Source organism: Geotrypetes seraphini, chromosome 1, assembly GCF_902459505.1.
Source record: "Geotrypetes seraphini chromosome 1, aGeoSer1.1, whole genome shotgun sequence".
NCBI classification, from domain to species: domain Eukaryota; kingdom Metazoa; phylum Chordata; class Amphibia; order Gymnophiona; family Dermophiidae; genus Geotrypetes; species Geotrypetes seraphini.
In genome coordinates, this window is record NC_047084.1 from 211,789,464 (window position 1) to 211,804,038 (window position 14,575).

At 40.6% G+C, this 14,575-nt stretch overlaps 1 protein-coding gene across 2 annotated transcripts; it reads right to left on the minus strand.

The window, feature by feature from the left end:
* Positions 1-1,108: 1,108 nt before the first annotated feature.
* GSX2 (GS homeobox 2) lies at positions 1,109-11,190 on the minus strand. Of its 2 annotated transcripts, none has more exons than XM_033945490.1 (2): positions 2,162-2,546; positions 1,109-1,440 (listed from the first exon to the last, which is right to left on the minus strand). In XM_033945490.1, the coding sequence occupies exons 1-2, from the start codon at positions 2,544-2,546 to the stop codon at positions 1,109-1,111; spliced, it is 717 nt and encodes a 238-aa protein (XP_033801381.1). The 2 variants fall into 2 exon arrangements, 1 of the variants encoding a protein (XP_033801381.1); XR_004539553.1 differs by lacking the exon at positions 2,162-2,546 and adding an exon at positions 11,042-11,190 and having other exon boundaries at positions 1,304-1,440.
* Positions 11,191-14,575: the final 3,385 nt, after the last annotated feature.

A 14,575-nucleotide genomic window follows, 5' to 3' on the forward strand; every position in this document is an offset into this window, starting at 1 on the left:
TACAGCGACTTTAAGAAGTTCTAGCTTCCCCCAGAACCCCAGAAAATTTTTCAAGCACAATCGATCTAAAAAAAACATGATAGTTCTATCTCAAAAAATATTCCATCAGGATAACCATCCCTTATAAATCCCATCTTAAAGTGATTTGTGCAGGTTTTTTTTGTTTTTTTTTTTTAATAGCATTGCCCCATTTGGGGTCATGGATTTCGGTACCTTTTGAAAAGCTATTTCATAGTTTTCTTCCTGCAATAAAATGCAGTAACCACGGACTATACTATATTTCACTAATTAGTGTACCAAGCTGTCCTAAAAGGGGTTTTACAATCTGTATCATTAACAATGAAGATATTAAATGAATTTTATGTCTTCGCTAACCATACTCCATAATCTTAGAATAAGAGAATACAAAAAAAAAATAAAAATAAATGCAATATAATAACTATTAAATCTCTATAGGTTTAGAAAACCATGATGTAAAATTGTTACGATTTAACAGAGTATCATTCCTCTTGGCAGGAATTCCTTTCTAGAAGAAATGCACAGTGACACTTTTCGACTGTTGGTTATTAAGTCAATTAAAAATATTTATTCTGATCATATTTTATTTAAATAAATAAAATTTTAATATAAAACTATACATGTACAAATCAGTGTTCAGTCACTTTAACATTTTATATGATCTAGACGTCTTCATATTCTAAATTCAGCTTTACTTGCAAAACAAACCTCCTTTTCATACAAACCAAAACAAAAAAAAAAGTATTTCCTGATGCTAACCCCCAAAACAGGTGGGTCATGCGTTCAAAATTTCATTGTGTTAAGTTACAAACGATTTCACTGTCTTTTGTACACAAAGAATAACTTTTACGTTTAATTCTCAAAGCTATAGTATTTACAATGGAAAGCATATTTTCCCCGTAATCTGGTAAGTTAAAGAAACATATTGACAAGCAGAATTCTCCTCTTGGGCGACGTACATTGTGTAAAGTTTGTTGAATGCTGCCAAAATTACGCTTTTACATCGACGCCTTGGTGCAGCCAACCGCAAACGCTGCGGATGAGATAGTTTAAAAAAAAAAAAAAAAAAAAAAAGACAGTTTTGCTGTTTTCATAAAAGTGAGATCTCTTTGTCTTCACTGGCTGAAACTGGAGATAAGGATTCTTCATCTTCTGACCTGGGATAATTGCTGGCACATTTGCAGCCCCCGTGCGCGTTCCTCTGGGTCCCTTTCCCCTCCTTCTTGTGTTTCACTCGTCGGTTCTGGAACCAGATTTTCACCTGCTTCTCGGAGAGGTTTAGGTAGGTGGCGATCTCGATTCTTCTTAAACGGGACAGGTACATGTTGGACGAAAATTCTCGCTCCAGCTCCAGAAGCTGCGTGCTGGTGAAAGCCGTTCTCATCCTCTTGCCGTTTTGGGTTAACTTATTCTCGTGCCCTCCTGGAAGAGAACAGAGAGGATTATTATTATTATTTTTTTTTTTTTTAATGTCATGGTAAAGGCATTTTTACTGACCGTGAAACGACTACATAATTGGGGGGGGGGGAATGGACCGAAGTTTTCCACTATTTAAGGTACATTTCGTAGAGATTTCGTTTCAATCATTAAATCACATCTAGATCTTTCTGCTACGTGTGAAAAACTGTTACAGCCGGAAACTACCTGTTCAGTGAACACTGAAAATGATTCATCAGCCATACAACAACACGACATAACAAAAGTTAACATATTATGTTAACATCCGCCTGCCAAATATTAACCTTCCTTTTCCTATTTTCGGGTCACAGTAATTTGATATACTTTTTATACAATTGTGCCCCGTGTGATTTTTCATATTTAAAAAAAAACATGTAAAGGTGGTTCTTATTATAGCTGTTAAATCTTAATAATCGGTCCTCAACCCGTGCAATTTAGGGCTCCTTTTATCAAACCGCGCTGGCGGGGATAACGCGCGTGACTTTTCATCACGTGTTAACCCCTGCGCTGGCCAAAAACTACCACCTGCTCAAGAGGAGGCGGTAGCGGCTAACCCAGCCGGTGGTTTAGCGCTCTTTAAACTGCTAGCGTGGCTTGATAAAAGGAGCCCTTAATATTTTTCCCAAAAAAAAAAAAAAAAAATGGTCTGCACAGGAAAGTTGCAGGTTTGGCTTTTCATTCCTACCCATAGCGAGGCAGTGGAATCTCCTGGGGTCACTGGCGCTGTAACTGGGGCTACAGACAGGTGGATGTCCGGGGTGACCAATAGAGGGATTTTGCCGCTGGTTCATCCTCTGGCAATATTGGGCGTCTCCGTTGGCAAACTGGCTCTTGAGCAAAGGGATGCCAGTCCTGGACGAGTGGAGGTGGGAGGTGACACACAGGGGACAGACACAAAAAGTCCCCGTCTTCCTGGAAGGACAGACTGGAGCAGAGACAGACAAAACGCTAGGAGAAGGTATGCTAAGGGGGAGCAGGAACTCTTGGCCATGATGATGGTCAGGCAGGGATGGCGCTGACCTTGAAGAGTCTTTAATGATCAAAGAGTCAACATAGAAAGATCTAGACATTGCTGGTCCTGAGCAAGATGAATCTTCTTCCTGTTCTCCTTCTGTCTGTCTCTCTCTCTCTTCAAAGGCAGTGTAAGTTTCCTATGAAGCTCTGAAGGTGCTTATATGTTCAACAGCTACACAAAAGGGTCCCTGGAGAGGGTTGGTCTTAACGTCACCCACGTGTATCCCCCCTGCTTTGAAGCTTTAAAGCAACTGTTCAACACGTGATAAGTGAAAGAAATGCCCATCTAAATCTGCCCCATTTGTCTCCCCCTTTTGATAGGCTGTCTGACTTAACAAAACAAGCGCGGTGGAAAAAAAACTTTGGAAAGTGTGTGTTTTGTTAATTTTGCTGTGGCTTCAGCATGCTACTCCGCAGATAAATTACAAGGACAGCTCTAAAGAGCAGCTGCTCTGGGTGTTTCAGGAATAGGGGCTGGTATAAGAGCACTATCTTTTTCTATGCGAGGGCTAGAAATGCCTAAAAGGTTTGCGTCTCTCGTTAACTCCCTGGAATTGTTCTGCTCGTGTAACGTGCGTGTAGGCGTCTGATCAGTGGTTCAGGATTAGTTTCATATTACAAGGTTTCCAAAACAAACATATCCCCAAGGTGTTGCAGCTGACCCAGTGGCAGTTCATTTCCCATATAGAGTACCAAACGTTGGTACTTAGAAGTATCCATTTCACGTTTAAAGTTCTTGTGGGACATGAAATCCTTACAAATCATTCCGAGCTACAAGAAGCTTAACAGGCCAAAAAGCAAAATAGATATATTTGCGATTTATTTGGAAATTACACCCCACTTTTCAGTCTACAGTAGGTTAAAATGGAAGCCCTCTATTCAGTCTATTCAATAAATTGTATAGCTTCACTTTCAACTTCTAAGCAATGCCAAGGACTGAGATTCTTTGCTCTCGGTAAAATTTGCAAAAACAGACATTGGAAGGTAAAATTAGACAAACAGCTGAATACAGTATATGGCTATGCCTTTCAGGGCAGCTTAACTATTAGGCAAACTAGGCAATGGCCTAGGGTGACAAACTTTGGAAGGTGGCAAAATCCAGGTGCAGTCAAGCAAAGATAAAAAGGGTCTGACACCTACACAGTCAACAGCCCATCTGTACCTGCAGAAAGGCTGAGCAGTTTTCACTTAGGGCTCCTTTTACGAAGATGCGCTAGGGCCTTAAAGCGCGGAATAGCGCACGCTAATTTGCCACATGCGCTAGCCGCTACCACCTCCTTTTGAGCAGGCAGTAGATTTTCAGCTAGCGCGCACTAATCCGGTGCGTGCGCTCTAAAACGCTAGTGCACCTTCGTAAAAGGAGCCCTTAATCTTTTTACCTGGGTAAATGGCTATTAGTAATTGCCTTTATTTATTTATTGAAATTAAATATGTACTTCTTCTTCTATTAATTATGGGGGGGGGGAGAAAATGATTGTTTTTTTTAATTATTTGTGTATTTAAAGTGCGTTCTGTGTAGTGTTTATGTTTAAATTCATTGTATGGCACTGTTAACATTTGAAAATTAATAAAGATTTATAAAAAAAAAAAAAAGAAAGAAAGAAGAAATTGCCTTTATTTTATTTTTGTATAGGAAACAGAGTTTATTATTTAAAAGTGTGATGCCTAATAACCTATTTTCACAGCATTGTTCTGGAAAGGACGATGCAGGCAGAGAGTGATCACGACTGTTATGGTTATCAAATGTCAAAGTAGAGCCTAGCCACTTGAAAGCTAATTGGGAGGGGGAAGGCTGACGTATACCCTTGCTCTGGTCCTGAAAGATATTTTGGAACCTCACAGGTATGCAGCAGTAAGAAGAAAGAGCGAGGTTCTGTGAACAAGGATTCCCAAGAAGTTAAAACAAATTAATTTATTACAAAGTTTCGTTCTACCTGTTCAGAAGACTGGACATGGCAGTGTTTCAGCAACAATGCCTGCCTATCAACCTTAGAAACAAACTGAGGATGGAAATGATCAAGTTTTATTTAAAATTTGATGTAAACGCTTATCGGTTTTCTAAGCGATATACAATATTTTTAAAAAGGGGAACTTAACAGACATAAACAAGTACAATCAAATGTACACTAGACTTACTTCACAATAAGGGGGAAAAAAAAGAAAGAACTGTAATATAATAAAGTACAGAAGAACATGTAGGGGAAAAACGAACGGGGAAGGGTATGGATTGAAACCAAAATTGTGAGACTGGGATAAAGGATAGACTTAGATTTAGGGCTCCTTTTACTAAGCTGTAATAGCGGTTTTAGCGCACGCAGAATTGCCGCACGGGCTAGACGCTAATGCCAGCATTGAGCTGGCGTTAGTTCTAGCTGCGTAGCGCGGGTTTAGCGCCCGCTAAAATTCTGCGCGTGCTAAAAATGCTATCGCAGCGTAGTAAAAGGAGCCCTTGAGGTGTACAAAAAGAAAGCTTTAAAAAGAAAGCTCTTTAGAGATCCTTTAAATCTCTCCAGAACTGTATCCTTCCTTAAGTAAGCTGGTAAGGTGTTCCAGAGTTGTGGGGCTGTAACTGAAAAAATATTAGTCCATCGAGCATTAATCACTTTCAAAGATGGGACAGACAAAAGGTGCCGTTCATTTGATTTAAGTGTTCTAGATGAGGAGTAGGGAATGAGGAGTTTATCTAAAATTACAGGTGCTTTGGATGCTGGAGTTTTTAAAATTATTAGGCTGTTTTGTATGTTATCTTATGGGTAATTGGGAGCCAATGTGCATTCTTCAGAAGAGGTGTGATATGGTCAAACTTTTTTGCATTTGTAATTATTTTTATTGCCGCATTTTGGATAATTTGAAGCCTTCTTATTTCTTTTTGCGTGATGCCCTTGTAAAGCGAGTTACAGTAATCTAGTTTAGTGATTACTAGTGAATGGATTAGGACATTTAATGAAGCTGGTTCTAAGAAATTTGCTAATGATCTAATCAGTTCATTAGAAACTGTTTTTAACAAAATGGTCATGAAAGGAGAGCTTTTGATCAATGATAACTCCTATGATTTTAATACTAGTGACTATTTGTAATCGAGTGTCTTCTAGATGGATTGGAGACATCATGGAAAGTCCTTCTTTCCATGGAAATAGAATGGTTCTTGTTTTGGATATGTTTAGGGTCAGCACGTTGTTGTTAAGCCACTTACTAATTTTTTCAATCTTCTGGTTAATCCTTTTTTTTGTCATCAGGGCTTTCAACATCTAATGGAGGTAAAAGCTGTTTGTCATCCGTGAAGACATACGAGTATGTGGAGAATCTGATTGACTTTGGGCCTGTTTTACAAAGCCACGCTAGCGGCTGCCGCGCGGCAACAGCCCTGAAGCCCTTTAAATTTCTATGCATCAGATGATGAGTTGTTGAGTGTCACCTTATAGGAGCGATTTGAGAAATTGGAATGGAAGCAGCTTAGGACTTGACCAGAAATGCCTATAGAGGTCAGTCTATTAAGAAGCAATTGGTGGTCTATGGTATCAAACGTGGCAGATATATCTAGAGCAGTGTTTCTCTACTCGGTTTTGCCAGTCAGGTTTTCAGGATATCCACAATAAATATGCCTAAATGATTTGCATACACTCCTCCTTTATATGCAAATTTCTCTCATGCATATTCATTGTGGATATCCTGAAAACCCGACTGGCAAGACCAAGTAGAGAAACACTGATCTAGAGAAACGGGATGACAGACTTATGATGATCCAGGTGATATAATCCAATCATGGAGTGTTCCATTGAATGGTTCTGCCTGAACTCAGTCTGGTTCAGGTGAAGTGCATTAGTTTTGTCAACAAAATCCATAATTTGATTAAAGACTACCTTTTTGATGATTTTAGTGAGGAACGGAATATTTGCAATTGGCCGGTAATTAGATTTTTCCTTTGAAGATACTTTGTGATCTTTTATCATCGGACGAATGGACGCTTCTTTCCAGGAACTTGGGAGAGACCCCGATGATAAACTATTAATAATCATTTTATGAATAATTGGGCCAAAAATAGGAAAGAAATGCTTTAAAAGTGAGGGAGGGATCAAATCCAGGGTAGATATTTTAGAGTTTAGGGTCGGTGGTAGTCTTTTAAGATCATTTAAAGATGGAAAATTAAAGTTGGCGCATTTAGATAATAGTAGCCTTGTACTTTGATCCTCGTCTTGGTTGACTATAATCCACTGTTAGAGAAAGTAGTTAGCTCAGGAATCAGCTAGGAGTACAACAGTGGCTCCCCGCAGATACCTCGAGTTAATAGAGCTAACTCATATGCTCTTCAATTTTAAGGTGTATATAATAGATTCCTGATGCAGGCATTGTTGCTGAAACATAGTCCTGTTGAGTCATCTCAAGATGTGGAACTGAGACTACAATAGATTAATTTGTTTTAACTTCTTGGAATCCTTGTTTATGGAATGTCACTCCTTCTTCCTGAGGATATTTGCAATCTGATTTTATACTGATAAAACTGGGATCTGTTATGGTCCTATTGTGCCTTACCTCCTCCCCCCTTTAAAACTGTTACCCTTATACACAATTATTTATTGACATCAGGAAAACTAATGTATCAGTCTCTTTTATTGGAAAAAATAAAAATAAGCCACAGCTTTGTTTATTAAACAACATTTGAACAGATAAATAACTTCCCAAACTACTGACAAAGTATAATTGTACAAATATAAGAATATATCCCTGGTCCTATCATGTCATATAGGGCCTAGGGGTAGGCATGGACCTCCATGCCCCCTTCCAGGGTCACCTGACCAAAACCAAATCACTCACAGAGCTTATTTCTTGCAGAACCGCTCATCACCTGATGAGCCCCATCAGAAAACCAGTAGCTCGGGATTACCGCAGCTGTGACAATCTCAAGTTCTAGTTCCAATTGACTAACCTCCCTTCCCCCTAGGGTGGGTGGGCAGGAAAATTCTGCCTCTGAGGAACAGAAAGAGGCCTGTGACTTTAAATCCTTTTCTGAAGCCCAACCCCCTTTCTATCCTTACCCAATCCCCTATCTTCCCTTCGATGGGAAATCTTTCAAATTTCCAACTTCCACCTAACACTACCCACTGTTCCACTCCCACTCCCTCTCCTCACTCATTTATTGCCTTGACTAGCAAGCCTCGACCTTTCTGGAAACCCTCTAAACAAAAAGGTCTTGGTGGGCAACAAACACGGGCCATCCAGCCCCTTTTTAAGGTCACCCATTGAGACCAGCTCTTGGGCTCTAGAATTGTTATCTATGAGTTTAAAGAGTGATTTTTATTCAACAATTTTAACATAGCAATAGGACTTAGTTGACAGACCTGCCCTTTCAAAGTTACTATTTTAAATTCCTTATGATTCTGGAAGCACAATTAGTTTTATTTACAAGCTAAAGTATAGCTACAGTGTTAGGTCCAAAGAAATATATATACACATACAAAAAATACTTGTAATGAAACCTCTGGGGTGTCCTCCAGAGCCACAGGGTCAGGTTTTCAGGATATCCACAATAAATATGTATGAGACAGATTGCATCTCAAGGAAGCAGTGCATGCAAATCAATCTCATACATATTCATTGTGGATATCCTGAAAACCTGACCTGCCTGTGGCTCTTGAGGACCGGAATTGCCTACTAGAGAATGACACGGGGACCGTTTACCGCGGTAAACCATCGTCACTGCAGTAAATCCGCAGGAATGGAGAAACTGGCAACTGGTTTACCGCAAGAATAGGGACAAGACCTTTCACCACCCCCAGGGAATGGAGACAAGATCTTTTACTGCCCCGTGAGAGCGGTGAAAAGTCTTGCTCCTATGGTAAAAAAAATTGCACCTGTGTCAGACTCGGCATCTCCTCCCCAGCTCCTCTTGCACCTATTTTACCTTCAGGAGCCAGCCATATCACAATGAAAACAGAAGGAACCTAAAACTAAAGCCTGAGACCAATGTGATTTGAAGAATAAAATTACCAGAGAACAAAAGGTAGAAAAAAAATGAATTTTAGATTCAAACAATTTTTATATATTTTGTGATTAGAATAGTTCAGATTTGAAATATGATGTATCCTGCTAGAGCTAGTATTAGACATAACTGGGGGCCGCAAAGCCCAGGCTGTGCTTCTTTAGTTTCCAGATGGCTTAGGACTTTCTCTGACCAGGGGGCAGTTGCCCTAGTTGCATTCTGTAGTAATTTGGTGGGTTCAGTTTTCAGAATAGTGGAGGGGATATTTGTGAAAGGGAGGGTGTTTATAAAATGATAATTGTACAGAATATTGTTTCTTTTTATATTCTAATAAAATAAGTTCAGTATAAAATCATAACTATTTGAGGCTTGTGTAGATGGGATCTGACAGTGCGCAGGGCGGGGATGGGGACCAAGCTCACAGGGACAGGGACTGAGCTCATGGGGACGAGCTCATGGGGATGGGGCGGAAACGGTGATTAATTTTTTCCCCATGTCATTCTCTATTGAACCTGTGAACTTCAACCAAGAACATCTTCAGAGCTTTTCATCTACACTTCTCCCTCCCTATTCGCGGGGGTTAGGGGCAGAGCCGGCCCACGAATAAAGAAAAATTGTGAATAACTTCTGGCTGGCTCTAACCCACCCCCCGGACCTTACCTGGTGGTCTAGCGGTGACGCGGAGCAGTAGCAATCTTCCTACGCTCCTGCCCCGTGCAGAGCCGTGCTGCTGAATTCCTGTGGTCTCATGAGACTACAACAGGAACTCCCTGTTGTAGTCTCGTGAGCCTACGGCAACTCACAGCATGGCTCTGCATGGGGCAGGAGTGTAGGAAGATTGCTCCTGCCCCATGTCACCGCTAGCCCACCAGGTCAGGTCCATGCTCCAATTGCCCCCATGCCACCTCTGATCCCCCCGCCACCTCAGATCACCTCCCTCCATCTCCAATCGCCCCCCCTCCCGCCGCCTCTTATTGCCTCCCTCTGCCTCTGATCGCCTCCTTCCAAGTTCCAGGGCCTGTTTTTTTTTTCGATGCCAACAAGCAATTCTCGGAGTGGGGGGGGGGGGGGCCTGGGGAAAACCCCGCAGATAATCTAAACCGCAAACATTGAAACCGCGAATAGGGAGGGGGAACTGTATTCAGATTATTTTCCATTACATTTCCCTTGTTGGGCAGAGATCTAGCACCAGGGATTGCATATGTAAAACGAAACTGAATGGTTATGCACCATGACTGGTAGCACAGTGCAATTCAACACTATGGGCTCCTTTTACTAAGCTGCGTTAGCGTTTTTAGTGCACGCAGCATTTTAGCACACGCTAAACCCACGTTACGCGGCTAGAACTAATGCCAGCTCAATGCTGGCATTAAGGTCTAGCGTGCGCGGCAATATAGCGCACGCTATTCTGCGCGTTAAAGCCCTAACGCGGCTTAGTAAAAGGAGCCCTATATATTTTAAAGCTCGATTTCAATGTCTCTCTATAGCCGAGGAGAAAGTATGAGCTAGGCTACCCAGCAGAGCTGCAAGTGAGTTCTAGGGGTACTCCACGCTTGGAAGTAAGCCCAGACTTTACGGATGGCAATTAAATTATGACTTGCAGCCCAGACAGGTTAGTGAGCTTCTGAATGCAATTAGGACTCGATTAGAAAGTGTTCACCGGACGGTGAGTCTTGTGAAAAAAAACCCGACGGCTATTTCAGAAATGTGCTAATCCAACGTCTTGTGACAACTAATGAGTTTCTGGATTTAGCAAAGGTCAGCAGCAACTTAAATTTATCTTTACAAACTATATTTAATATCTATTTATTTCCATGGGCCCACACTAAGGGCTCCTTTTACAAAGGCGCGCTGGCGGTTTAATGCACTTAATAGCCCGCGCTAAACCGCCGGATGCGCTAGCCGCTACCGCCTCCTCTTGAGCAGGCGGTAGTTTTTAGGCCAGCGCGGGGGTTAGCGCATGATTAAAAAGTCACGCGCGTTAACCCCGCTAGCGTGGCTTTGTAAAAGGAGCCCCAAGATTGAAGTGCCAGAGGAAAACTCAGAGTATGCGTTATGTACTTATAATTCGTGGTCATTGTACGTATGTCATGGTCTCTCTTACTTTTTTATATTTCCTTAGGGACAGAATTTGGATACCAATGTACACGTGGCACATTTTGAAATTAGAAGAATAACAATACCTTAAAAAAAGAAAAGGTTTCTTTTTATTATTATTATTAATAATCTTTATTGATTTTCCCAAACTTTGACAGTGCCATACAATTAATTTAGATATAAACACTACAAAGAAGGCACTTTAAATACACAATTAATACATAAAACAATCATTTCCCCACCCCCCTCCCCTCCCCATAACTTGTTATATTAATTAAAAGAAAAGGTTTCTAACAAGTTTGTGCATCAGTTAACTGTCAGGGACTTTCCTTTTTACTTAGTTACACATTTCTTAGGTTGGGTTTCAAAAAACTGGTTGTATATGAGGATCCCATTGAGAGGTGGGACTCTGTAGGGCGAGTAACTAGCACAGTGGACCAAAAGCAAGTAAACAACCACGATTTGAATATCACTTACAGTCAGATTGCAATTCATAAAGTAGTTTTGGAGCTGAAGTCAGCGGTTTCAGATCAAATACTAGCGCTTTACGTTGGGATCAAGTCAGAATGTGGCTCTGGAACCAATGCGTGGGACCAGCCCTGTCTTTAACAAGAGTCAGAGGAAGGATTCGTATACCAGGAACCGCTAGATTAAAGTAAGTGAGAAAAAAAAAAAGGACATGCGGAAGGAAAAGATGTTCCAAGCAGTCGGGGGTGATGGTGCGGCCGCAACACATCGGCCCTCTTCCACATTTATTTTTCAAAAAATTTCTCTCTGATAAAATGTCACTGTCCATTGAGCAATCCTCAAAATGAGAGCTCTTATGAGCCTATAATGAGCTCTAATTGCCACAACTAGCAGAGCCACGTGGAAGATTTAGAAGGTATTAAGCAGTTGGGAACAGAGCACAGGCTGTTACCTAACCATTACTTTCATAATTCAAGGAGAAAATTAGTCCCTTTAATGGAGAAAAATGCTTTGATTCACTTCATTCTGCTCGAGGTGACAGAGCAGAGCTTTGTTTGCGTTTAGTTCAAGGCAGTGTAACAAATGCGAATGTAGCGAAATTGCCCCCTTTCCTCCTTTATCAGAGCAGTTGAAAGGAGCAGCCGATATGCTACCAGCGGGCTGAAAGGTGCGTTGCTGGCTGGAGGCTTCCCCCATATTCCTCGGGTTTGGTTTGGTTTTTGACACTTCCTGCCTGAATAAATCATATCTTTTAGTCAAGCATCAGTAAAACTACCTGTTCAGTTTTGGGCACTATTTGTTGAACCAAAATAAGGGCCATCTCCCCAATGGGCATGGGGTAAAACCATGTTTTAGGTTCATCTAGATGCATTCTATTAGTGACTCTCTGCCACGAGGAAGTGATAGAATTCTAACATCACGTTTTTGGAGGTCCACGTCCAACGTGATTGACAGTGCACGCAATTATTTTTTTCAGCTCGACGTAGCATTTCTTCTGCATGATGGAATGAGCCTTCTGATTGGTTAGAAAAGAAAGGAAACAGAGGATGGAGGCTAAACCCAAGAAATAGCGTAAGAAGTCGAAGGAATGAGCAGAGAAGAAAAAGAAACTAGTCAACAATTACTATTCTCAACAGTTATAATAACAGAAAAGCTAAGCAGATGACTTGTAGAGGTGAGAAAGGACATCTCAGCAACTTCTCTGATAAAACTTTTGTAAATCTTATGGCTTTTAAGGTTTCCAAAATGAATCAAGTTACTGCCTGCTGCAAAAAAAGAAAAAGAATTGAAGCAATGGATCAAAAACAACTTTTATACCACTAAGCATGCAAGGAAACTCACAGGAGTAATCCAACACATTATTAAGTTAAACTGAAAAGTTTCTATTTTGATCTATGGCACTCTACAATACATTGTTTTCACACATGACAAACCATAGAAGATTGACCCAGAAGTACACGGTGTAATTAAATTTATTTGTTAATCTAACATTGATTTCATATTAGTTTCCAGGCGATAAATGATCTGAAAGCTGTTTTTTGTTATCTGAACACAAACAGAAGACAGAACTTGCCCCAGCGCCCATTAATGAGGTCATTATAAAAGCGTGAACAAGTCTATTAATGTTTTATTGAAAGCACATCGTTAACTTGTATCCATCCTTTTCTAAAAGTGGCATTGTGATATTGCTGTCTGTGGCACATCTTACCCAATATAGACCGAGATTTCTCCATTATCTGTAACCAGGCAACACTTTCTGAATACCAAAAATTGAAAAGAACCGCTTAGTCTTCAAGAAAGTCCTTAATAATAGTAGAAAAGAACAAAGATCCAGGAGACAACAAAATGCCACAGGGGTGACTTTTCATGAGCAATTATCTCTCATTAATCAGAAGAACAGCTCCAATATTAATTTTCTCTCTTTCTTCCTTGCCTTTCACACTCTCCAACATTTGAATAATCATCAATTTTTTGATGTTATAGAATAGAGTATAAACGTTTTCAGGAATTTCAAGCAAAAACATGTTACCTTGCAGACATGGAAATAACTCTTCTGCTAAGCTGGAAAAGGAGGGGAAGAGAGAGAGAATTTTCTACAGTTTGAATATGAAAGGGAAATATTTTTCTATGTGCTGGGGTGGGGGGGACGGGAGTAGTGCTGAAGTGTGTATTCCGCTTATGGAAGGCGAGATGAAAATGCAATCAAGTTTTTGGGTTTTTTTTCCAGTGGATGAAGCGTGGGAGTTTCAACATCCCTGCTGTCAATTTAACTTTCAAACATTAAGCCAAGCTTTGTAGATCTGTCCAAAGAGACAATCTTTGGGCGTAACGTGCATTGTAACACATCAAAAGACCCTAGAATTATAAGAACTGAGAAGGGCATTCAACAGGAATGGTGCAAGAGTTTTCCTTTCAAAGTCTGAGAATTTGAATGTTAACAGATATGTAGCAATGGTAAAACTAAGGTTCCCCCAAAGATAAGGATGTAACATTAAAACGAGCCTTGGGAACTTAAAAGAATCTCATTACAGCAGGGTCTATAGCAGTAAAAATGAAAAGGATTTGTATTATAATGAAAAAAAAAGAGGGGGGGGGGGAGTATGGGAAACAGATTTCATTTCCATTGGGCTTTGAAAATTCACAGTCCAGAAACCTACCAGAGTACACGATGCAACTTTCAATAGCCTGGGTGTCAGCACTCAGGTACCGGGGCTTATTTCACAATTTATCCAGTGTGCTTTGTTGTGGCTTCTGTGTGCTCTGTATTCGAATTCAGCTGCTTAGGTATCTGAACCTCCAGTTCCAAGAGATTTTAATGAAAGAAATCTCTCAGAGCAGTGCGCAAAAGTATTCCTGTTTAAAAAAAATTGCTCTGCACGTTTTTGTTTCTATCAACATGCATTCAAGAATTGTTAACAGAAGACCTCCACAAGTTTAACAAGGGAGTCATTTTCAGTACTTAAATCAATATATTATTCTTGCTATGCATGACGTTATTATTATGTATTTTCTGTAGGTTTTTGCCAAGTAACTCTACAATAACATTTAGATAGGCATGGTTCGATCTGCTGTATCGTATTGTTTGTCAACATTCTGAGATTCCTTATTTTGTGCAGCTTATTTGTATCATGCCTTATTAGCATTTCCTGTTCTTACTGTATATTAAAATCAATAAAATCTTTGAACTGAAAAAAAAAAAAGATTTTATTTTCAATATAGTGATTGAAATGTGTCAGTTTTGAGAATTTATATCCGCTGTGTATATTGTGGCCCGGATTCTGTATAGGACGCCCATCCCTGGCCATTATACTTAATGGTGTGGCCATTATACTTAATCACGAAAAGGGATCTCCCTGCCTCGATTAGTATAGCGGCCGCGGCTATGGCCGCCAGTCTCCACTCTACCCCCTCCCCCCGGGATGATCACAGCAGGAGGGTGCCCAACCCCTCCTGCCCACAGAACCCACAATCGCCGGCAGGAAAGTGTTTAACTCTTCCTGCCGGAAGGCCCCGCCCCCAGAAGATTGCTGGCAGAAGGGTACC

Bases quoted from the DNA above. Each gene is read 5' to 3' on its own strand.
- GSX2 (XM_033945490.1), bottom strand. From the start codon at position 2,546: ATGTCTAGATCTTTCTATGTTGACTCTTTGATCATTAAAGACTCTTCA. The intron at 1,441-2,161 runs GTAGGAATGAAA...GTTCTCTTCCAG, and splicing joins ATTCCACTGCCTCGCTATGG to GAGGGCACGAGAATAAGTTA.